The sequence below is a fragment of the Falco cherrug genome, chromosome 2, assembly GCF_023634085.1.
Source record: "Falco cherrug isolate bFalChe1 chromosome 2, bFalChe1.pri, whole genome shotgun sequence".
Taxonomy (NCBI): domain Eukaryota; kingdom Metazoa; phylum Chordata; class Aves; order Falconiformes; family Falconidae; genus Falco; species Falco cherrug.
Window position 1 is genome coordinate 63305926 of NC_073698.1, and position 23379 is coordinate 63329304.

General features: G+C 38.9%; 1 protein-coding gene across 2 annotated transcripts in view; it reads right to left on the minus strand.

Moving 5' to 3' along the window:
- Nucleotides 1-270: 270 nt before the first annotated feature.
- The window catches only part of COL4A1 (collagen type IV alpha 1 chain), a 124789-nt gene continuing 101680 nt past the window's right edge, over nt 271-23379 (minus strand). Inside the window, exons 37-52 of one of the 2 annotated variants that reach the window (XM_055701241.1) lie at nt 22671-22810; nt 21651-21777; nt 21466-21546; nt 20609-20707; nt 20044-20094; nt 17981-18166; nt 17185-17318; nt 14101-14173; nt 13358-13429; nt 11239-11367; nt 9725-9823; nt 9364-9576; nt 7678-7855; nt 4759-4873; nt 3540-3712; nt 271-1793 (exon numbers count right to left, since the gene is read on the minus strand). In XM_055701241.1, the coding sequence (XP_055557216.1) occupies nt 1712-1793; nt 3540-3712; nt 4759-4873; nt 7678-7855; nt 9364-9576; nt 9725-9823; nt 11239-11367; nt 13358-13429; nt 14101-14173; nt 17185-17318; nt 17981-18166; nt 20044-20094; nt 20609-20707; nt 21466-21546; nt 21651-21777; nt 22671-22810 (1952 nt within the window). In that variant the 3' untranslated portion in view covers nt 271-1711. Of the gene's footprint in view, nt 1794-3539; nt 3713-4758; nt 4874-7677; nt 7856-9363; nt 9577-9724; nt 9824-11238; nt 11368-13357; nt 13430-14100; nt 14174-17184; nt 17319-17980; nt 18167-20043; nt 20095-20608; nt 20708-21465; nt 21547-21646; nt 21778-22670; nt 22811-23379 lie in introns of both variants that reach the window. The other variant, XM_055701242.1, reaches the window with a different exon arrangement.

Below are 23379 nucleotides of genomic sequence, written 5' to 3' on the forward strand. Positions count from 1 at the left end.
GTAATTCAGTTCTGATTTGTGCATGAAAAATTCAAGGGAAGAGTGAAAAATACATGTAACTTGATCGCTTCCCATGAGCTAAGATGAAGTTAGCAGACTTTTGTAACATGTTCAAATCAAACATACTTCAGGAATGGGCACATAATCCATGTGTTTTTTCTATCAGTAACAGTTCTTACAAAATAACGATAGAGGTGTAAATCGGGTGTCCTGTTTTCCCCTTCTGAAGATGCTTTGTACATCTGAAAGATGTGCAAAACAAAAATAATCTAGGATTGCATCAAGCTTGTGCATTTATTGGTAGCTCATTAAAAATTAATTCATTGCTGTAAAGGAATGCTAATAACAAATTAGTAAAAACTTCTTCTTTTCTTCTGGTTTTTTTTTACACAAATAGTTTTATTACAAACTTGAATTCTTAAGAAATACACATGTAAGAAATTACACAAAGGCCTTGGCATTTGTAAAAATCTTTTGGTATTTCCATGGTAATAGTCTATAAAACACTTTTGGACACAGATGTGCTCAAACAATGGTATTATTGCACAGAAATTCTTTAGAAATATTTCTGAGGCCACTTTGAAGAATCTTTTTGGCACAATATTAACAAAATTAAGGCTTTATACTTTTCAAAATCAAGTCATTCAGTGTGTGAGTAGCATTTAAAACCCTGAAAAATATTAAATACAGAATAAAGACTACAAGCTCAAAGCGGGATTTACTATAATAAACACAAATAGCTATTAACCCGGGTTCAGTCTCTGCAACTTCAGTATTGAAATGGCCTATGTAAAATGAACATTTCACATCATCTTTTGGCATTTAACATCTAATTCATGACACTGAAAAGAAGAAAACTTTTGTAAGCTTCTTTTTGAAATTATAAACTCAGAGCTTGATTTGCCTAATGGTTGATACCTATATAAATTACTAAAATATTTATATATAATTTTTCCTTGACCATCGCTGGATCATTCTTTATTCCACAGGAAAGTTTGTCCTACTGCATAAAGAAGCTGCATAGTACCAACATAGCAGAAACACTTACTTGCCTATTTGGGAAACCAGTTTGGCAATCTCTTCCAGATGTAGACCCATTAAAACCAGTAACGCTGAAGACTACAAACAGAAGCAAAGGTTTGCAGAATGGCACTCTATGTTGTGAAAAGATGGTTACGTGTTGCTTAACCACAGTCTGTAATCCCAAAACTCTTTTTTACATTAGTATTGCTTTGTACAGGAACAATAAGTACATACCCAAGAGTCTGGGATTTCGAGACACCTAGATAACGGTAACAACAAACTTATCTGGGGAAGAAAAATGAATCAAAATATATAATACAAGAATGAGAAAGGGGGGTCAAACAGTATAAGGCAGAACTGCATACCTCCTAGCACCTTTGCATTTTTTCTGGATAAATGCTGACTTTTTATTCTATCAGTGCATTGCATTTATATAAAAAATACATATATTTTGATCAAAAGTGCCATTTGGCATGTCAACATTTGAAGCTTATCTTTGTTGTCTCTTTTCTTCTTCAGCAAGGACAGGGCCAGTAAAGCAGTGTGTGTTAGTTATGCAAGTTCCTAAAAGGCACTTTACTGTTTTCATATTGGACAACAATGAGGTACATATGATATATGTCTAGGCTTCATTGCTGTTAAACGAATAGCACCATATTGTGTGAAATTAGTTGAAATTCAAAAGTCATTATGTTTTTCTCATACAGACTTGACAACGGCTAACATTGGAGCGCAGATCCCCTGCTTTCAAAGTTGAGGGAGTCGGTTTCCTATTAAAAAAAAAAAATAAATGAAAAGACCCATGAACAACTGTTGATACAGTCAGTCCGTTTTCAGGTTTATAATTGACAACGCAAACTTTGCATGCAGCCAAGTGCCTCTTCAAGCTGTGCTGAATCAAGAAGGTGTCTCTTAAGTTCTCCAATGTATAGTCACTTTCAAGTTTGGTCACAAGCTATCACAATCACAAAACCAGTTAGTTTTAAACACTGTCCACTTCCAGTTACTTCAGAATTTAGTTCTGTCACAAGGCCGAACATTTTCCTAACTGGAAGATGCTACCTGTTTAATCAGCAGTTTGAAAACATGCTGGAATTTGGGCAGTAACAAAAATATTAAGAAACTGAAGACATTTCACTGTTCATGGGTTTCTGCTAACTCTTGTGACTTTACAGAAAAAATGGAAAGCTAGCAAAGGAAATTACATGATGTCATACAGAAAGACAAACCAAAATCTTTAATCTCTAACCTATCATAAGCAGTTACTCCTAGCAACTGGCAATAAAGCATTTTCAGAAAACAGTGCGCTTACATTTAGCACTTTTCTTTAAAAAGGATTATGAGTTTAGAGGAAACTGAAGAGTATTTGTCAATTGTGATAGTAGGACAGGTCCCTTGATATGGGATTATTTTATTATTTTGAGATACAGTCTGTAGCCAGAAAAGGATATGAAGCTCACAGATTTCTGGGTAGGACTCAATGAATAAAAACAACTGTAGTGGTGACTCCTCTAAATTTTCCTCTGACCAGCTTTCCTCTTTCCTAGGGAGCCAATGCTTAACCCCAGCACTGACAAATGGGCTCTTTAAGCAGTAGCTTTTCTGGTTGATGAGATTATCACAACTCCACTGATAATCAGTGCTGGTGCTCAATTTTTCTACCTACTCAGTTGACAATTCTCTCATAGACAAACAGTCCAAAGTGGTTAAACAATCTGACTGAGACAGGCTAAGGAGCATTCACAGATGTAGAAGACATGAAGAGATGAAGGGTATCAGATGAAGGGTACCAGAAGCAGCAGCATGGACTGTAGTGAAGAAGATGTTTGCCTGCACTCTAGAGGAATGTCTGCTAATCAGGCAAGCTATGCAGACCTGGGAACTGGTCTATATGCTAACAGATCAATAAAATTTGTATGGAGCAGATTAGACTGTGTTGAAAAATACTTATGTGCAGGAGACCAGAAAAAAGCCTACTACCACTTAATTCCTCAAATTAGAACATCGGCAGGACTGAAGAAATGTCTAAGGCCTCTGCCTTCAACTGCATTTTATTCCGACATTACTTCCTCTTACATTAGGAAAAGGTAAATAATTGTTCAGCTCACTTAGTTCAACACCTGCACTAATTTCCAGTGGTTCTATTATGTGTTAACACCCACTAGAGGGGAATGTAATATTCTAACTTAATTTCAGCCAGTATGTCAGCCTATCCCAGTTACCACTCGGTGAATACAAACATAATGGAAATGCAAACACCGTTAGATTATTCTGAAAAGCAAAATGCTAGGTACAAATGACACATTGTAAACACTAATGGAAGATACATTCATTAATTCCCCCAAAAGCTATTATGATTTTTTTCTTTTTGTTACAAAAATCATTACCTGCGTATACTAACCAGGCTGGGGCACAGCCAATACTTGAACCATGTATTACCTTCAAACAATACTTCTCTTATTCAGTGACAACCCTTGACTAAGTCTCAAATACCGATAAATAAATCAAGGACTTACTTGAACATCTCGTTCCTCTCTATAGTGGCAAGCCAGAAGCTGTAAGCATTTGCATAATAATTGCAGGTGCCCCGGCCATGGCATTCAATGAAGGGAGCGCTTCGAAACTCCTCTAGGCAGGAACCAGGAGACGCCAGGGCTTGGCCAGAGCCCTCCGCACCAGCACTGGTGTGCTAGAAAAATGCAAAAGTATCAGTCAGAGAGGGATTCTTTACCTCTTCTGCTACAACACCTATTAACTCTCTTGCACAGGTATTTCTTCACATGCCTCTCCTTGTTCTCTGTTGCGTCTGTCTGCTGTTTTGTCCCTCAGCTCAAGGAAGAGCAAGAAGGTAGAGCTGAAGGGCTTGAGGTGGCACTGGGTTCTCTTGCTTAACTGCAGCACAATTCACCAGCAACATCAACTTCAGAGGCAGCTTTATGTACAGAAATCCTTCAGGACTGACAGTAGAACCCAAGAACTCCATATAGCACTCTATGCTAGCAACAGACCAGGGCCAGCTCTCCAACCCAGAAGACATACAGACGGGTAGGGTTTATACTGAATAGCTTAACACAGTTCCTGCCCCACATCACAGTGGCCTCTCTCCCACTGCGGAGTGCTAACAGCTTTGGATCCATGCTGTTTCTCAGATCATGTCCAGACCTTGCCTGGGAGAGTGTCTGTTGATATAGGTGGTGAGCATGACAAGAAGCATGCTAACAACTGAACAATATGGAAGACTACAGAGTGGCTCTTCCAAGCCACTCCTTGGCCCTATTTGCTTTGCTAGTATAGATACAGCTGAAAAAACTGGATAAAAGGACAAAAATGCCATTTGAAAACTGAAGGCTTATTCATCAAAAAATGGGAAGTGGATAGGCACTGATATGCTACAACTCTAAGAAGCTACTGCAAGGCTGCAACATAGATGTACAAAGACAATGGAAAATTATGCTTGCTTCCTCATTTATTCAGCCCTCGGATCCTGTGCTGGAGCTGCAAACAAGAAAGCAAGCTGTGTGCATTTCCCCAAAAGTGAACACCTAATTGCTATATTGCATTATTCTCATTTAGCAATTAGCCAGAATCTTAAGTCACCAGAAAGGGTAGAGGTCTAATGCCCTTCTAAGACCTGAAGCGACCTAGTCAGATATTAACTTTCCCAGAGCAGGAGTGCAGATCAGACACTCGAAAGAAGTGGTTTTGTCAGCTCAGAATATGCCCCAGTACACTTACCATGACAAAGGAGTAACCAATCCAAAGTGAACTCCAGCCTTCAGGACACGGTGGTATTTGAATTGTTTGACTGTGAACAGCTATTACCATAGCAGGAGCTTCACACACAGAGCATCTAGAAATACCAAGACACAAATGAGCTACACACACTTGAGGATTAGTATTTCCTTTTTCAGAAGTTATTTTAAGGAATCTTGAATCAGAAAATGTCACTTTCAAAACCAAAGGGAAATCAAAACATTTCATTTAGAAAAACAAACAACTGGTTCTTTTCTTTTTTCTTTTTTTTTTTTTTTTTCCTTCTCATTTGCTTAGGGACAGCTTGACTATTAAGTCTTATTCCTATTAGCTTTTCTATGAGCAAAGAACAAGAGATATCTTATTTGAATTCAAATATATTTGTCTTTTCCTAGTCCCATTTGTACTGTAGTTTCTAAAAGTGCTCAATGTCATGAACATGAAAGGCAAATAGCCAAACATTGTAACTCAGCAAGTATCACTTAAAAGTGGTCTGCTGTGACGAGAGACAAGTAACAGCAATTCATCATCCTAAACATAGCCCTGAGTGACTTCCAGAGAGAAAGCCATCTCTCTGGAAAATGTCTTACAAAGGTAATCACTGCTAATCTAATCTAATGCAGACTCTGCCTCATGCATTTTCCTTAAAAGTGGCTTTTATTTACATTTGTGGTCTTCATCTCCAGTAAGAGATTTCTCGCGAAATAACTTCAACAATGGACTTGAAAGCTACTCTTCAGAAAGCTATGCAGCACCAGTTCTTTTACTTTAGATAAATCCATTGTGTCTCAGAACTGCTAGGTTACCGAATAATCCAATGACCTATCGTGCCTTCACAGGAGAATCATAAAAAAATGTTAAGTTGGGCTGGAAATTTTAATACGGGAGCTGGTAATAAGGAATTTGATAGATATAATCCATTTTTCCTTGTAAAACTCCTAAATTGGCTACTGCAGTTAGCAATGATGAAAAAGACTCGAAACAGATACTTAGAACTAAACAGTCTGATTCTTGTTATCAGAGCGGTGAAAAGAATCAAGTGCAAAATGGATTAAGGTGGATTCTGGAAAATGCACAGAAGCAAAGGAGTTCAGAATGAAAGCCTTCTATTTCTGACTTGTGAGGACTGCTGTCATACCTACTGCCTTCATCTTTAGTGCAGAAGCAAGACAGTTATTTTAAGAAACACATCAATGAAAGAGTAAGTTAAAAGAAGAATGTAAAGCTGTCTCTATTCTTGGAGCTCTGCTTTGCTTCAAGAGATTTCTGGTATTTCAGTGGAAGGCCTTACATGAAAAGAAATCCCATGACCCAAGGCAGCAAGTGACACTTCTACACCTTTTCAACTTTTGGACAGGGAAAACACTTGGTTTAAAAGCCTTGACTGATAAAATAAATTGAAAGAATAGTCTTCTCGGATCCTTTGCTGGTTTAAAAAATGTGTATTACAATTATCTCACTCTCTTCTACGGCTAAAAGGAGAAAAACCCATGCACACATACACACATATATGTGTGTGTATATACATATATATATATACACCCATATACATTTTTATGGTGCAAAAGCTCATCTATATGCATAAGATAAAGCAAAATGTTGGTGGGTACCTCCCTGAGCAAGAGTTTCAAAAGTGCTTGTTAAAGGTTATTTTGGGTGCTTGATCAGCTATGGCATAAGAGGAATATGAATTTCAGAGGTTGGTCATTTGAATTTTTCTGAAAGTCAAGCCCCTTCCACTCACATCTAATGAACAATCAAAAACGTCACATAAAAACTATAGCCTCTCTTGAGAATCTTGCCCTCAATCTGCCCACTCATTTTCAAGGCATATAAATTTCTATGGCACTAAACAAAAAATACAGCAGAGAGTACAACTGCAGACACAAGATGGATTCTGTTATGCGGAATAAATACTGAACGTTTTGCAGCAATGCCAAATAGCTTTTTGAACATACCAAGATGTCAAGACTACAACCCACTGATGATTTGAATTGTCCTTTCTCTCAGAGGGTATATACAAACCTGAGAAAATAATAACAGCAATCTTCACTCCTATTTACTTTACATGGCAGGAAGGGTGATCAGCAAGAGCCGATACTGATCAGAAGCAGTGATAGGAATCATAGTAATGCCTATATCTAATCATTATCATCTAAATTATAAGTTTAAGATTCCCTCACCAGTGATGCTGTTCACCACACTCTTGTTCATACCTCTGCCTTCAGCACTGGGCGTATTATGACAGGTTAGTTTTTGTTAATGGCCTTAAAATCTAAAATGGACCAAAAGTTCAATATGTTGAATTGATGGCAGAACAGTCATGTTTGACACAAGTGCCACACTTTATGCTAGCTGAGAATCTAGAATTATTAAAAAATAGATGACTGATTTTGCAACCATTTCCTTTAATTCAGACAATAATGGCTGTATTCAAGTAGTATGACCAAAACAATGGAAGAAACCTAGCAATCTACTGTATGATAATGCAACCATTTTCAAGCACAAAGAAACCAAGCCCTAAAGAGCTCCTAGCTATGGCTAGTCAAAAACGGAAGTGTTTTAGATAAGAATTGTGAATAAATTCAAAACTTTTTCTCCTTCAAAGTACATTATAGCTTTTGCAAAACATAATTTCAAAGTAGCTCTTTTCATTTCAATTAGACTCAAAATAGACTACTCATTTGTTTGGGTTTCCCCCAGATGGATTTATTTTTTATCAAAGTCTAAACTGAACCATTTCATCAAAGGATCTCAAACTTTAAATTTTTAAATTTAAAGGCAGGAAATAAAAATATACAGATTAAAAGCCTTCTTAAAAAAAAAAAAAAAGAAAAAAGCACCATATGCACTTTTCACAGGCTTCTTCATTTTACAAACACAGCAAAATTGAAACCGTACCTGCTGATGAATGGTCTAATATTATCACCAGTGATCGGAGCCATACTCATCGGCATGGGTTCAGGAGTGGACAGCCAGTAGGAATAGTCATTCCTCGATGCAAAGTTACATACGTTGTTGATATTGCAGAATAAGAAAGGCATGGTACTAAATTTACGAAGACAGCTTCCTGCTGTGCCTGAAATGTTAAGTGAAAGGTTATTTGTTAACCCATTTTTATTAAACCATTGCCAACCTCCAAACAAATATTTCCAGGAGCTGCTAAAAAGCAGATGACACTCACTCTGGAAGGCCCAGCTCTCCCAAAGTGACTTCTCTTAGCTCCGTAAGGAAGGAACAGGGCAAGGCAAGGGGTAGCCCCATCTTGCCCATAGAATTATGGAATAATTTAGACTGGAATAGACCTCTAGAGGTCATCTGTCCTAACCCCTTGCCAGTTAGATCAGCTTGCTTGGGTCCATAGCCAGTTGAGTTTTGAGTATCTCCAAAGACAGATTCAACAACCTCTCTGGGGTCCCACTCCAGTGTTTGAGCATTAGCATGGTTAAAAAAGCTTTTCTTTTTGTTTCATTGGAATAGATCTCATACTTTGTGTTCATTTCTTCTTCTGTCACTGAGCCCCTCTGAGAAGGGTTTGGCTCCATCTTCTCTATCCTATGTGCAGACAGCAACAAAGGCTTCTCCCTAAATTTCTGTTGAGGCTGAGCAAACGCAGCTCCATCAGGTTATCCAGACCTCACGAGCCATCTTAGTAGATAGCTGTTGTATTCACTGTGGTACATCACAGTTTCCCTTTCTCTGGGAGGCCCAAGCCTGGGCACAATTTACCAGATGTGACTTCACAGTGGCCAAACAGCGGGGAAGAATCACTTCCATCTGCTGTTTGCACATTTGCCAACAGAGGCCAGTAGGCTGGGCAGTGGGGAATGGGGTAGCTGTTTCAAGGGCACACTGCTAATTCATGTTCAGTGTTGTGCACCAGGGCTCCCAGATCCTTTTCTGCAAAGCAGCTTTCTAGCAGTCTTTACTGCTGCTACTGGAAATAGCGCTCCACCCTTAGTCTGTTCTGTTGCATGACTTTATTTCATTCTAGGTGTACTCCTCTGCATTTGCCTTCACTGAACTTCAGGTTCTTCTCAGTCCTTTTCTCCAGCTTGGCCAAGTCCCTCTGAATGGCAGCTGCGTTCACTAGTGAATCAACCATCCCTTCCAGTTTGGCATTACCCACAGCCTTGCTGAGAGTGCACTCTATCCCATCATCCAAGTCATAAATAAATTCATTAAATAGTATTGACCCAGTACTAATTCCTGAGTGACATCACTAATCAACAACCACCACTCAGACTTTGTACATCTGATCACATCTCTCTGAGCTTGATGGACGCACCAATTTCCCACTCACCTTATCATCTACTTAGGCAGTCCATAACTTGCTACTATGACTACAAAGGTACTATGGATGGACCATGTCAAAGGCTTTGATAAAAACTTTCTTAAATAAAAACTAAACGGACACAGTTTCCACTATACACCAAACCATTATTTGTACCAGCCTAAAAGGTTGTATTTGTACCAACCAGCTAGCCAAGAATAATTACACAGGTTTGTTCAATACAGTTCTACAAATGAAAGAAACATTTGGTTTGTAATGAGTTCTATTTGAATTCTAATTTGGTCTCTGCTTACCCAGATCTTGGCCATGTGCTCTTTCATTCCCTTGTACATAAAGTAAGGAGTAGCCATGGTAAATCAGCCTTGTTCCAAATGGACACGATGGTTCTTCGGTGGTTTGACTGTGTCTAGTAACAAGGAAGCCATGAGCAACAGATGGTGCACCTGGTGGGCCCATAGCCCCAGGCAAACCTTCAGGGCCAGGTGGACCAGGGAATCCTCTGGGCCCTACAATACAGAGAGGTTTTTTTCATCTCTACAAACAGCAGTACTCTGCCTACATAACTAAAGAAGTGAAAATAGATATATTGACACCTGATCTCCTATGTTAATTTTCTATGAAAGAACCAGGTCTTTGAAGAACTCATGGGCTTACCTGGGGGACCATAAGGACCAGCTTCTCCTTTTTGCCCAGGTTTACCATCAAACCCTGGACTACCAGGTGGTCCAGGTACACCTGAAGGTCCTGTCACCCCTGTTGAAAAGCAAGGACTAGTTATTACCGGATAATACCTCATGTTAGCTCTGACTTACTGGCTTTTAATACAGTACAGCACAGGCACACCTCAGCATAAGCTAAATTCATGCAGATTCAGTGTGTATATTTCAATATCTAAAGCACATACATGGGTTACTGCAAGTCAAGTGATTATAGTAGAGAACAAAGAAGTAAGCAGAAGGCGTACTTCTAAAATAACTAGTATTTGTCTGGACTATGAAAAGGAAAGGCAGCAATCTCCTCCCTCTCTGCTTATCATATGACTCAATCAAAAACAGACCACAAAAAGTAAGGTCATGAACAGTGGGAAAATCAGCATTCTCCTAGCTGCTTCCCAAACAGGTTTTCAGACATATGCTATGTCTTCCTTTTATCAATTTCTAGGGATGCTTTGAGTCTGATTGTATTTATACTGAGTACATAAACTCAGCAACTCTGACTTTGGGAAAAAGAAGTTAACACCATATCATATCCTGTGGCATATCCGAAGCTTCAGATTGTCACAGCTGTCCTTTTCCTGATCTCTCAGAAAGCAATACTGTGTTCATGTATTGAACTGACTGCTAGAAAACAGCAACATATCCCATACAAGCAAACCAATGCTGTGTTCAGTTGCTGAGATTATTTCACAGCTATATGCTAATGGTTAGCAGCTGCAGAATTGCAACCCCACCTTCAAAAGCAAACTTCCGTATCAATTACTTCAATTATATTCCACCATAATACCCCATCATCTTCTCATAAAACAATCAGGAACAAAGCTTTCCCTTAGAATATTAATAGCTTAAGAATACCTCTGAGCTCCCACTCTCCATGTGCTGTCATTGTGAAGGACATGTGTCCTTGTGCCAGCATTCTATTTGTCTTACTTTTTGCTCCATTCCCTTATTCCCTAATGTGTTAATTTTTTTTAGTTCACATTTTCTTTCTAAAAATTGCAATATCTGGACTAAGAGATGAAATCTAGGACTGTGGAACAAGCTTCCCGAGGAAGCACTTTCCACTCCAAGGTTAAGGTGTTTTTCCTCATGCTTGTCTTCTCCCAGACACACACAGTAATTAAGTTTGGATTCAACACTGAAAAAAGAAGGTACCTCAACAAATACATTCTGGGGAAAGGATGAGCACTGTGTTGCAGTCATTCTGCTTAAAGTTAATCTCAGATACTGATGACTGCAGAGTGAGAGCATATAAAAAAATTACTAGGAAGGCATCTATTTCTGGGACTCCTCTGGATGAGCTTCAAAAAGGACTCTCTTCCTCATCACAATTTAAGTGGCTATTAAAAGCTGGATAATATTATACAAAAAATCTTCCAATGTCTAGCCTACCATTGGCCTCTTTTTACATTACTTAAAATGGATTTGTACTGGTAAGTTAGAAAGTCTCACCTTGCTGTCCTTTGGGACCTGGAAGTCCTGGGAAACCTTTGAGACCAACTGGTCCTACAGGGCCAGGTAAGCCAGGATCCCCTTTAACAAGCTGAAAAGCACCTGGTGGGCCTGGTGGGCCTTGTAAACCTGCCAATGTTAACAGAGGAAGTCAGCATGTATGTAGTATTGCACAATAAGGAAGCGAGAAAACAGTGTTACTTTGTATTGCCATTTATGTAGTTGGAGAACAGAGCCTATACCTACAAGTCATCAATGTGTCCAGGACTTCTCATGTGCACTGAGTAGAGCCATACCTGTTAAGAAGCCAAACCTGAAGTTGTCTGAGGGTAGAAGACAATGGGGTTCAAGGGACAATGGGGGAAACAGCCTGAGCTGGGCCTCTGCCACTTAGAAACTTCTGGTAACACCTAAGTAGCTGCACAGGCTGCTGCTGAAAACCATATTGCTACCTCCCACATTCTCATCTCTCCCCAGACAGAACAGAGCAGCCCCACAGATGTAGCTCTGACCAGAAGCAATGCAACCAGCGCGGGCAAACAGGGAGTGCCATCTCTTGGGGGTGGCATTGGCAGTTTGCGCAGCGGTTTGCTCAGAAGAGCTGCACACTGCCCGTCACTGGGCGGCTGCCTGCTTTGCTCGCCGGCAGGCTGAGGCTGCAGCCCCGACAGTCACACCAACCAACTGATGGCTCTGCAAGCCAACCCAGAGGTCTCCATGGAATTATTATTAGAAGGATGACATCTTTCAAAAGAATTACCATTCTTAAAGTGGACTCTTTTTCTAAGAACTGTAAGGAGATTGTGACCGGCTGAAAGAAAATGGTGTCCAACACTGCAACTACAAGGCTATGGCCAAAACCCAAACAGAAGCACTACAGACTATCTACGCTGATATCTCCACCCAAACAGACCTCCCAAGGACTGAAATAGCTGTCCAGACCTTAGGCTGCATGGGGTTCCCTCAGCAAGGTTGCGGGTGACCCCAGTTGCATGGTGTAGTTAATACGCTAGAGGGAAGGGATGCCATCCAGAGGGACCTTGACATGCTTGAGAAGTGGGCTAATGTGAACCTTACGAAGTTCCACAACACCAAGTGCGAGGTCCTGCACCTGTGTTGGGGGAATCCCCAATATCAGTACAGACTGGGGGATGAATGGATTGAAAGCAGCCCTGAGAAGGATTTGGGGATACAGGTAGACAAAAAATTGGGTATCAGCCATCAATGTGTGCTCTCAGGCCAGAAAGACGACTGTATTCTAGGCTACATGAAAATAAGCACGGCCAGCAAGTGGAGGGAGGTGATTCTCCCCCTCTAGTCTGCTCTCATGAGACCCCACCTGGAGTACTGTATGCAGCTCTGGGGTCCTCAGTACAAGAAAGACAAAGACCTGATGGAGGAGGTCCAGAGGAGAGCCATGAAAATGGAAAATGGTCAGAGGCCTGAACACCTCTCCTGTAAAGAAAGGCTGAGAGAGTTGGACTTGCTCAGCCTGGAGAAGAGAATGCTCTGGGGAGACTTTATTGCGGCCTTTCAATACATAAAGGGGGCTTATAAGCAAGATAGAGAGAGACTTCTTACCAGGGTTTGGAGTGACAGGGCAAAGGGCAATGATTTTAAACATAAAAAGGGTAGAATTAGCTTGGACTTAAGGAATAATGTGTTTTTTTTTTACAGTGAGGGTGGTGAGACACTGGGACAGAGAATTTGTGGATGCCCCATCACTTGAAATCTTCAAGGTTAGGTTGGATGGGGTTTTGAGCAACCTGATGTAGTGAAAGATATCCCTGCCCATGGCAGGGGGATTGGACTAGATGATCTCTAAAGGTCTCTTCCAGCCCAAACCATTCTATGATTCTATGGTTCTAGGACACCAATTAAAGATTCTAATAATAACAAAACCTCAGTATTGATTTTTCAGAGCAGGCGATAAATACATTCACTTTCTATGCAATACTTCAATCTAATCTGACCATTCAGATGCTGATATCATGATATCTGGTTTCATATTCTACCTGTTTGCGTTGAATAAAAGGGGGAGGGAGATACCCATTAATTAGTTACAAATGACCATTTTAACAACAACATCTGGGAAAAAAAGCAAGGCTTTATATTGTACCTTTAGATCCAGGAAGACCTTGGTCACCTCGCTCACCCTTAAGGCCTGGGAAGCCAGGAGATCCTTTTGGACCTGGAGTCAAAGGAAATATTTACATAAAAATTAATTGATTTGGAAGGATATGTGCAGAATAATCATGTATGACCCCATGATCAGGTAAGGGCCATGACTTTATTCACACAAGTACTTTTTACCTGTTTGCCAGAACAAGATAAAAACAACAGCACTAAGCCACCAAAGAAATGAAGACTGGAAACAGACTTATCTTACTTTAGTTAATAATATATTTCTCGAAATTACAAGAATTAGTTTTTTTATTAATAAACATTTTTTATACAGGTGGTGTTTTCATGTATGTGATGGTGACAGTAGCAGCAATATGGTCAGCAATGGAGACATACTAAGACTGGATTTTCCCAAATACAGCTGTAACATTTGCCTCTCCAATTCTCAAGAAAATCTTGAAGATTCTTAACTGGTAATGTCTAAACCATTGATTTTACATCCACCTTTTAAAGCAAGTGCACACTTGAAAGTAGCAAAGCAAGACAACAGGCAAAAGGCAAAAAACCTCGAGAAAAATCTCAATGCTTTTGTGTGCTTTTTGATGCAGCTTTCAGTGTCCTGTTTCAATAATTTGTAACATAGAGTCAACATTCTTTAAGCATCTTCTTTGAGAGAGGAAGGATATGAAAGAGACATCTTTGCATACTTCTTAGGAATATGGTAAATTTTCTTCTCACCTGGAATACCTGGAACTCCTGGAGGTCCCAGATCACCCTTAGGACCAGTATCTCCTGGTGAACCAGGACTACCCTGTATAAAAGAAAATGTGAAGTATAGTTATCTTACACTATTATGATACAACTCACAAATAGGCTGTGTATTTCTTAAAAACCTATGAAAAAAAATTAAAATGAGAGAAAAGCCATAAAGTTTAAGGAATGGTTACTCTCTACCATGATTAGATAAGAAACTTCTCTTACAAGAACAAGCATAACACCTTATTCTTACTCAACTATTTATTGCTTTACAAAGATACTATAATAGAATAAGGTCTCACTAACAGTATAGCTAATTAAAAGTATAGCCATAGACCACGCTGTTATGAAAACCATCACTAAGCAGAAATCTAAGCAAATAATAATTTCAGTGCAGACCCAGCAGACGGTGGCTACTTAGATAATCAAATGGGGTAACTCTAGACCACAGTAGACTTGAAAACTTCTACATTCGCATATGGAATGAAATCAAATGTGCTCAACAATTTATAATTTTCTGAAGATTTTTACTTTTCAACAGGGCTAAAATACTCAAGGATTTAAACGCTTCAAACACAACATGAACTCCTCCTTCTGCCTTCACTATTATAAACTGCTCCCCTGAAATTAATGGTCACAAGTTCATTGTAGCCTCACTTCAAGGAAAAACAAGCCCACTTTTCAAAAGACGCTGTGAATAGTCATTCAAAGGACTGCCAATTTTCTGTTCTTTTGTCTGTTGCAGATCATCTGCAAAAAGCTTGTTAAGTATAGTTTAGAGATTTGCCCTGGCTTAAGGAATATGGCAGTGATAGTCCCCAGTATAATAAAATGTGGAACACAGGTGGAGGAAAGAAACAAAACCCCTTTGCTAATTAACGTGTTGAGCAGAGGCGGGAGATGTGAATCCAGTACTCAATGCAAAATAATACTAGTGGTAGGATTAATCTTATCATATTTGCAGAGCAACAGAATAGATACACACAGAACTGATTTTTCATTTGACATAAGTTAGATGTTTATATGAAGGTGAGAAGAATGGCTCCCTACAAACGTCTGATTCTTTCCACTGACTATAAAGGGAGAAGAGATGACTAGTTCAAAAATGGATGTCAGCAGTGAGGCTTCCAAAGTTAAACAAAAGAAGCGCTGCCCTCGGAGTGGTAAGGGAGGCATTAATGAAGTAAGGTTCCCTGGTTTCCTTCAGTCATATAGTCACAGTATGCAGAACTGTTTAAAGAAACGGCCATCTTTTTGTATCATGATGTGAACTCCTGTAACACATAACAGGAGGGTTAACATTCATTCAGAAGACAGTCACATGTCAGATGACCTCTTTAAAAGAGGCTTTTTAAAATATTTTTAGGTTATAATTATAAAACAGAAGTATTCATAAGAAGAGTTTCATGGAAGCTTTCCATCAAAATACTTTTTCCACAACAGTATGCAGTTTCTTAAACTTTTTTTTTTTTCTTCCTCATCAGATATAGCTTGGCAAACAATGTTTTGCTTTGGTTCTTTTCCAAACAAAACAAAACTATTTCGGTTTGTGAAAATGAAAATGGTTCTTTTCTCATTTCAATGTTAAAATGCACAGAAAAACCCATTTGTGTTTCACAGTCTAATCTCCTCATTCACTTCTTTTGGATATGATTTTTGGACAGGCTGTGTCACCCATCTTGTAACAAAATCTTCTTTCTGATATAGGTTACCATATACCTGGCAACCTCTATGAGCAATTGAGCCGTAATCAGGGCAGGAGCCTGTCACAATGGGGAGGATAAAGACATTAGAAACCCATCTTAGTATGTGCCACCAGAAATCTATTGAAATAACTCTCACTGGAGCATTTCACACTGAGTTAACAACCCAATACCATGTATTGTGGCTTAAGGCACAGAATCAAAATCCTTTGGCATCTCCCATTCTTGATAAACAAACAGTCTTGGACTGGAATATCAGCCTGTAAAGAGCTTTAGAATTTCCTGGGATATAGAAATTTAGCACTATGCAGAAGTACTGCAAATTCTTAAAATAAGAATATTATTTTGAAATTCACTTCCTTCAAGCTGGTATGGTGTGATCTCAAAGATAAAAAGGCATAGCCAAGATTTGGTGTCAGAACAGTGAAGCAAATCCTGAATGTCTCTGTGAAGTGAATCCTGGATGCACAAAAGGATACAGTGGATCTTTGCATTATCGAGAATAATGTGGACCTTTTACGTCCACTATCAGTATCCTGCTTTTTCACATCAGGACCCTATTCCCGAGTCTTCCTTTTGTACACTAGGAATTGTTGAGTCATATCCACCTACTTTCCTATTCCTTCTTCCAAAATTATCATCATCATAATCACAATTATTATTAATAATTCTTTATTTTTATTATTTTCTTAGTAGGAAAGAGGAATAGTTAAAATATAGACTGTATTTTTCAGTGTGGAAGAAGGCAGCGGACACTCCAAGAGGAAGAGTATAGAAGACCAACTATTCTGGGTGACTGTCTTATTCTGCTTCATTCTCCCTAATACACAGAAAAGGGACTGGTTTAGACCAGGGAAAATGAATAATATATGACCACAAAGTACTAATATCATTGCCTGTTTGTATTTCTAAATCAGCAGCTATATTTCATCACTTACAGTACTGAAAGTGCACTTTATTTGGAAGTTTTCATAACAAAACCAAACAATTCAGATATTTTCAAAAGGCAATTTATCATGAAATACGCAACCTTTAAAATTAACTACTAATGCATTTGTAGGATTTATGGATGTGCTGCAGCCATCTTGTACTGTTAATACACTCTAAATTATTATATTCTGGGTGTTGTATGCTACCACTCACTATCTATAAATTTCTAATAAGTTCATTAGCTTACCGGGAAGCCTTTAGAAGGAGAGAACTTAAATGTTTTCAGACTGACTTGACATCGTCAGCAGTGAGTCCAAAGGCACTTTGAGCATAAAGTATCATTATTTTGAACAAGAAATATCTATGATTAATACATCCATTAATTACAAGAACCAACTTTCAGCATATCTGGAGGGTACTAAAAGTAACTTACTGGCAGTCCCTGGAAACCTGGATCACCTTTGACTCCTGGACTGCCAGGAGTCCCAGGCCAACCATTGCTCCCCTGCTCTCCTTTGGCCCCTTTCAGTCCTGGGGGTCCTGGTGGCCCTGTTGGACCTGGTAAACCTGCAAGCCAGAAGAAGACATTATTTAGTGGCAAAATTTGTTCAGAGCAGTACCTGATGGAGAACAAGCTGGCTCAATCTACAGGTAGGCAGAACCAAAGTAATTATTGTAACAACATTTCAAGAAAATAAGCAGAGGAATCTGTTGCAGGGAGGTCCATATGACTCCCCATCCTAACATTTATCAGCCTGTGACTGATGGAAAATAGCGGAGAGTTCTCTTTATGTGCAGAACAAACAGATGGTATGTTCTCAGGTATAAACATACTAAAGACATATTGCAGCTCTGCTCTGCTCCCCTCCTTAACCTCTAGCACAGGGCCACTGCCAAGGTACGGCCACACTGGGCCATTTTTAAACACACTAACACTCCAGGACATAAGAACATACAGCCATGGCTGCCTCACAACAGTAAATAAAGTCCAGAGGGAAAGATGGAAATGGGAGGCAAACTTCTCAACATCAGAAAGATTCCTGGACAAAACCAACTGCCTGAGGACATAAAATCAGCCTCTCCTAGGACATAACACCAAACTGCCTATGAAGGGAAGCTATGACCTGTGAGAAGAGGATAAACAAGAATATGCAATACTGATTAATCATGAATTAATTAGGTGAGCTTTGCTTAACAGCAGTACATTAATACTAAAGATAAAGAATTACCTGGAAGACCAGGTTGGCCTTGGGGTCCTCTGTCTCCTTTAGGGCCCTCAATTGCACTTCCTGGTAGCCCAGGAAGACCTTGGCTTCCCTTAGGACCTGGTGGACCAGCATATCCTGGTTCTCCTTTCAGGCCTGGGATCCCCGGACTTCCTGGGGATCCTGGAAAACCCACATCACCTTTCGCACCTAAGATTTGAAACAACCCCCAAAACACGATTAGAGAAAGAATCACAATCACTGAAACCTTCTGCCTTATTATCTACTCACAGTAAGCTTTATTCCTTAAGAACCTTGCCTTTATACCTTTGTATAAAAGTGCAAAACTTTAGGAAAACTGTATTATTCTCCACATGACATAAAGTATGAGGAAAAGAGTAGTTAAACTGACATATCTTTTCTTAGCTAAACTGATCACTGGACTATTTTAAATCACTCTAGAAACAGATGAACATTCAGCATCTCTGTATGAGTCTTTACAGAAAGAATATAAACCCCCTAAAGCCTTACTCCATTACAATTATTATTGTCACAGCTGAGTAATGGATGTTTTGCTTGACTAAGCATAAAAGGACTTGCTCCTGGAGAAAAATGGAATACATTTTTTATTAAGATCTAGATTTAGACACTTAGTACTTACCTTCAGGCTTGCACAAATATCGGTCAAATTTTAGATCATGATTGAGCAAAAAAGTATATAGATTAGCTGGTGTAAGTACAATAATAAAGAGAAAATGTGTAAAGAACACTATCCTTGGCTCTTTGCCTAAGCAGAAGAGGGTCTTTAAATCCTAGACTTTTTGGAACTACAAAATATTTGGAACACAAACTATGTCAGTTGGATATCTATTTACTCTAAAATCAGATATTTTTAAATGAGCTGTGCTGATAAAATGAGAGAGATGGGTGAGGTGAGAAAAATGCTCTCATAATCTAGCATTCTACATACCTTACTAAGCTATGATTGGAAAATTTGCTTATTGGAATAAGTTCTCTAACGTTAGGGCTTTCGCAGCAATTAATGACCGTTAATTACTCTAAGATGGTAAATAAAACATATTCTAAAAGCCTGGTTTCTCATTTTTGATTGTCCACACAAATTTCCTGTATTTATAGAATGAATGAGTGAGGTCAGGCATTTTAAGCTATGTAAGTTTTTCAAAATCTATCATGTCATGTTAATTTCATACACGAACTACTTGAATCTTTTCTGTTTTCTGAAAGTTTAAAATTGAAAAGCCTTTAACTGCATCCACTTTTGTTTATCAGCAGCACTTTGATATTTCTTCACTACTGTATCTATTGCAATCTATTGTCTAGGACATACTTATTTCATAAAATGGAGCATGGTGCATTACAAACACTTTAAACAAGCACTGACTCAAGCCAATCAAGCCATTCTCACAGCACAGTGTAGTGATGCACTTTAGCCAAGACCACAAGTGGTCTTGAAATTGTGATAGCTATGTGCCTGTACCCGAGCTAGTAAGTCCTGAGTCCAGGCAATAACAATTTTCAGTAAGATCTCATCAGGTCTCTGCTGTCTTTTGCACCTCTGCACCACGCTCCTGTGCATAGCTTAGACATGCTCTGCTGAGCTATACAGAGTAACTATTTTAGCAATGAATAAAATTACATCTGGGCTGCACAACAGACTTGGGTAAAAAAATCACTGCAGTATCCTGGCCATGAAACTATTATGCTTAGCTGTTTGGTGAACAGAGCCTCACTAGATTTTGATTCTTGCAGAATTAGTAGGAAAACAAAAATAATTGGAGTCAAAAGCACAGCACACAAATACAGGAGTTATTTATATTACCTCATCACAGCACAGCTTGCAATAAATTCCACACTATGAATAATTACCTATTTTAGGGCATATCTAACTCATGTCCAAGATGCTGCCACTGTAACAGAAATTAGTATTTGAGCCTCTCAGAGTTTCTGCCTACTCTGAAAAGGTATAGCATGTAAAAGATTGAAGTATAAAGTATTTCTGATTTACAGAATTACGGTTATAATCTGTTGGGAGGGACGTTCGCTGCTTGTTTAAAGAGGTGTTTTACCTTTATCTCCCTTTGCACCGGGAAATCCTGGAATTCCTCTACCTGGAATACCTGTAATATAGAGGCAGCAAAAAATTAGAAGATGGGACAGTACTTAAGTTTAGTCTGTAAAGAACAAAACTCTATTAAGCAAATATAAAATCTAAATAATTTTTTTATGCAAAAGCTCTACAGGGCAGAGACTGTCTTTGTTGTGTATTGGTATTGTATGTAGCACAATGCATCCTGTATGACTGAAAATTATACCCTAAGAAAGCTTGCTCCATTATTTCACAGCTAAGCTACAGACTGAATTTAATTCCAAAATTCACCACCTCTTTAAAGTACTGCCAGCTTTTGTGGAAGAAATTCTTTCAAGACTGATTAAACACAGTTGTTCATCTAAATGATCAGCTTTACAGTGATGGATGATAGTCAGTAGTTTGCAAGACACTACACTAACTTTATTTTCTAAGGTTCCATCCAAAGTACACCAAACCCAGCACACCCCTCTACCAGCTACTCTTGTGTAGCCTGCCTCTCTGCATTTTTGTACCCCATAAAATTAACATGACAGTCACAGTACCTTGTTCACCCTTGGCACCAGCTGCACCTGGAATCCCATCATAACCTGGTTCACCTTTCTGTCCAATGGAACCAGCAGGACCCGGAACACCAGGTTCACCTGAAAAATCATTGCCATTGTCATTTCACCCAAGAATCGTCAGACTTTTGTTTACACATTTTCTTCCTCTAAAGAAAAGCTTGACTCACTCTTTTGCTTCCACAGAGACGAAGTAGATACTGCACAATGACTTCAGTGTGACTTTTCTCTGAGGTTACTTCTGAATTAAATCAGCGTGAGACATGGCTCAAGTGTTACAGATTTTAATATAGCTAATTATCATGAATCTCAGTGAGTGTACAGTGCAGGAACTCCAACAAAGACTTGTAAATAGCACAGCCCATTGTCCAATGAGTTGATGTGTCCTGCAGCCAGTAAACTAAGAACACAAGGCTCCAAGTTCAAAAATGCTACACTCATAGCAGCAATGGACTCACTCCCCTCCTTACTCTATTTCCTCTTTAACATCTGTGTAATAATGCTAATGTGGTGATTCAGCTCTGGGCCCATGGATCAACTTTATTCTTTTTAAAGGAACTCAGAAACAACCGAACTAATGGCTATAGCACCAGTCTTGTGGAAGGTGCTAAAATCTTTTCCACAAACAGTGCAAAATAGGTATTTAGCCCCACACTACACTGACTTAGATTTACCTGGGAAACAGCACTGTCTATTTTTGCTTATGAAATGAACAAATGTACCAGGAAATAGATGAGCCAATATGAATGTAGAATGCCACAGTATTTGTTTTAGCTAGTGCCTGGACGTGATCAATAAATACTTCAAGTAGCATTTGGCGTTTTATATCTCTTATCTACCTGGTTCTCCTTTTAAACCTGGAATGCCACTTAAGCCAGGAAGTCCTTTTTCACCCTTTTCTCCGTGGCGGCCAGGGCTCCCTAAAGAAAGCAAGAAGATGTGAGTTTATATGCGGGATATTTAGTTTAAGTTTCACATTACTTTTCCTCTGCCATTTCTGTTTAATTAAAGCATAAACACTTGCCTGGAAATCCTGCCATGCCAGGGGATCCTTTGGGACCTGGGGCACCGGGCATTCCAGGAATTCCTGCACTACCCTTTTCACCCTTATCTCCAGATAAACCTGGACTACCCGTTCTTCCTGGTTCTCCCTAGAAGAAGCAGCACACATTATAAAATCCACACATTAATTCTGAAACAGCTTTTTCTGTTTGCAATGGTAGATGTCACCCCTCATCCATCAGACTTACAAAGAATTTCATTCTTTTTCCATTTAGAAACAAAGTAATTTAGGATTAAATTTTGCATTAAATTCCACTATCAGAATTACTGACTTTTCTAGCAATTGCTTAATACCTACATACAAAAATGAGTAGTTTTCTATGCATTTTATGACAGTTTTTACAAAGTCATTTCCAAATTAGCCTCTTAACTTACTTATTACGCTTAACCATCTTCAAAAAATATTTTTTTAAGTCTTCAGCAAGTTTGATAACAACCAGATTAGTAAGTTTTATTTTTACAAATTTTACTTATAAATTCGTGATTATTGCCATTGTATAGCTAGGAAAATGAATGTGAAACAAATGAGAATCCATTAGAATACTATCAGAGATTCAATTAACTTTACAGACAGTATCAATACAGTTCTCTTTTCAGTAGTATCTGAGCATTTAATGGTTTGTTTCAGCTTTCCAGCAACTCTGTGAAAGTACAGAAACACTATTTCGGTGTTATTATTCACTCTGTAAGAAGCCCTTTGCACGCACTTACTTAGTATTTTAAAAGTTCTTCCCCTCTGACATTTCTAGCACTGTAAATTAGCCTATTCTGAAGAGACAGAGTAAGAACGAACCCTGGAGATAATGGTCACATCAAACAGAATGCATTTAAACCCATGCATATGCACAGCTTTCAAATTTCTCATCAGGTATTTAAGTGAACATAATAGAAAATATAATAAAATAGCTTAAAGGCCAACAGCATCTTTTCAAATTAAGTACTTGGAAGAGACAAACAATTAAATCCTTAGGGGTATAAATACCTTCTCACCAGGAGACCCTGGAAAGCCAATTCCAGGAAAACCTGGTGCTCCTTTGTCTCCTTTTTCACCTTTTTGGCCAGGGAACCCTGGTGTGCCTGGTGAACCTGGTACTCCTGGCAGACCCTTTTCTCCGGGTGTTCCTAGCAAGAGAAAAGGAAAAATGGGTTTATCAGAACTAGCGGTACCCTAGCAGTGTTGATAGTCATTTCTCAGTGTTGTCTCAGCTATTCAGAGCTACGAAAACAATGTAATTCACTAAAACAGCTAGTAAATTAACTTTTGAAATTCACCGTCTAAATGGGACTTTTTATAGAAAAGCTCTCCTCATAAGGAAAGGTTGTAATCCTGGATTCAGAGTAAACAGAGCTCTTGCTAAAAATATGATTTGAACAGAAGTTTACATTGATTTGAATAGTTTCTAACAGGAACGCAGTGACAAAGGGACTCTGCTGTAGCAAATTATTCTGTTCCTCTTTACCATTTCAGTTTTCACCTTTGATTTCCTAAACATGCTAGGCACAAGGCCATCTGACTCCAGACAAAGCTTCCGTGTGAAGATATAGGTTCTTCTCCATTCTATTCTTTACCAATCCCCTCCACACCATCACTCTGCTCGGACCACTACAGTCTGTGATTAACATGCAGCACGCAGCAACTTACCAATCTTTTTAGAAGGGGGAAAATACACAAGAAGTTTAATGCTTCTTAA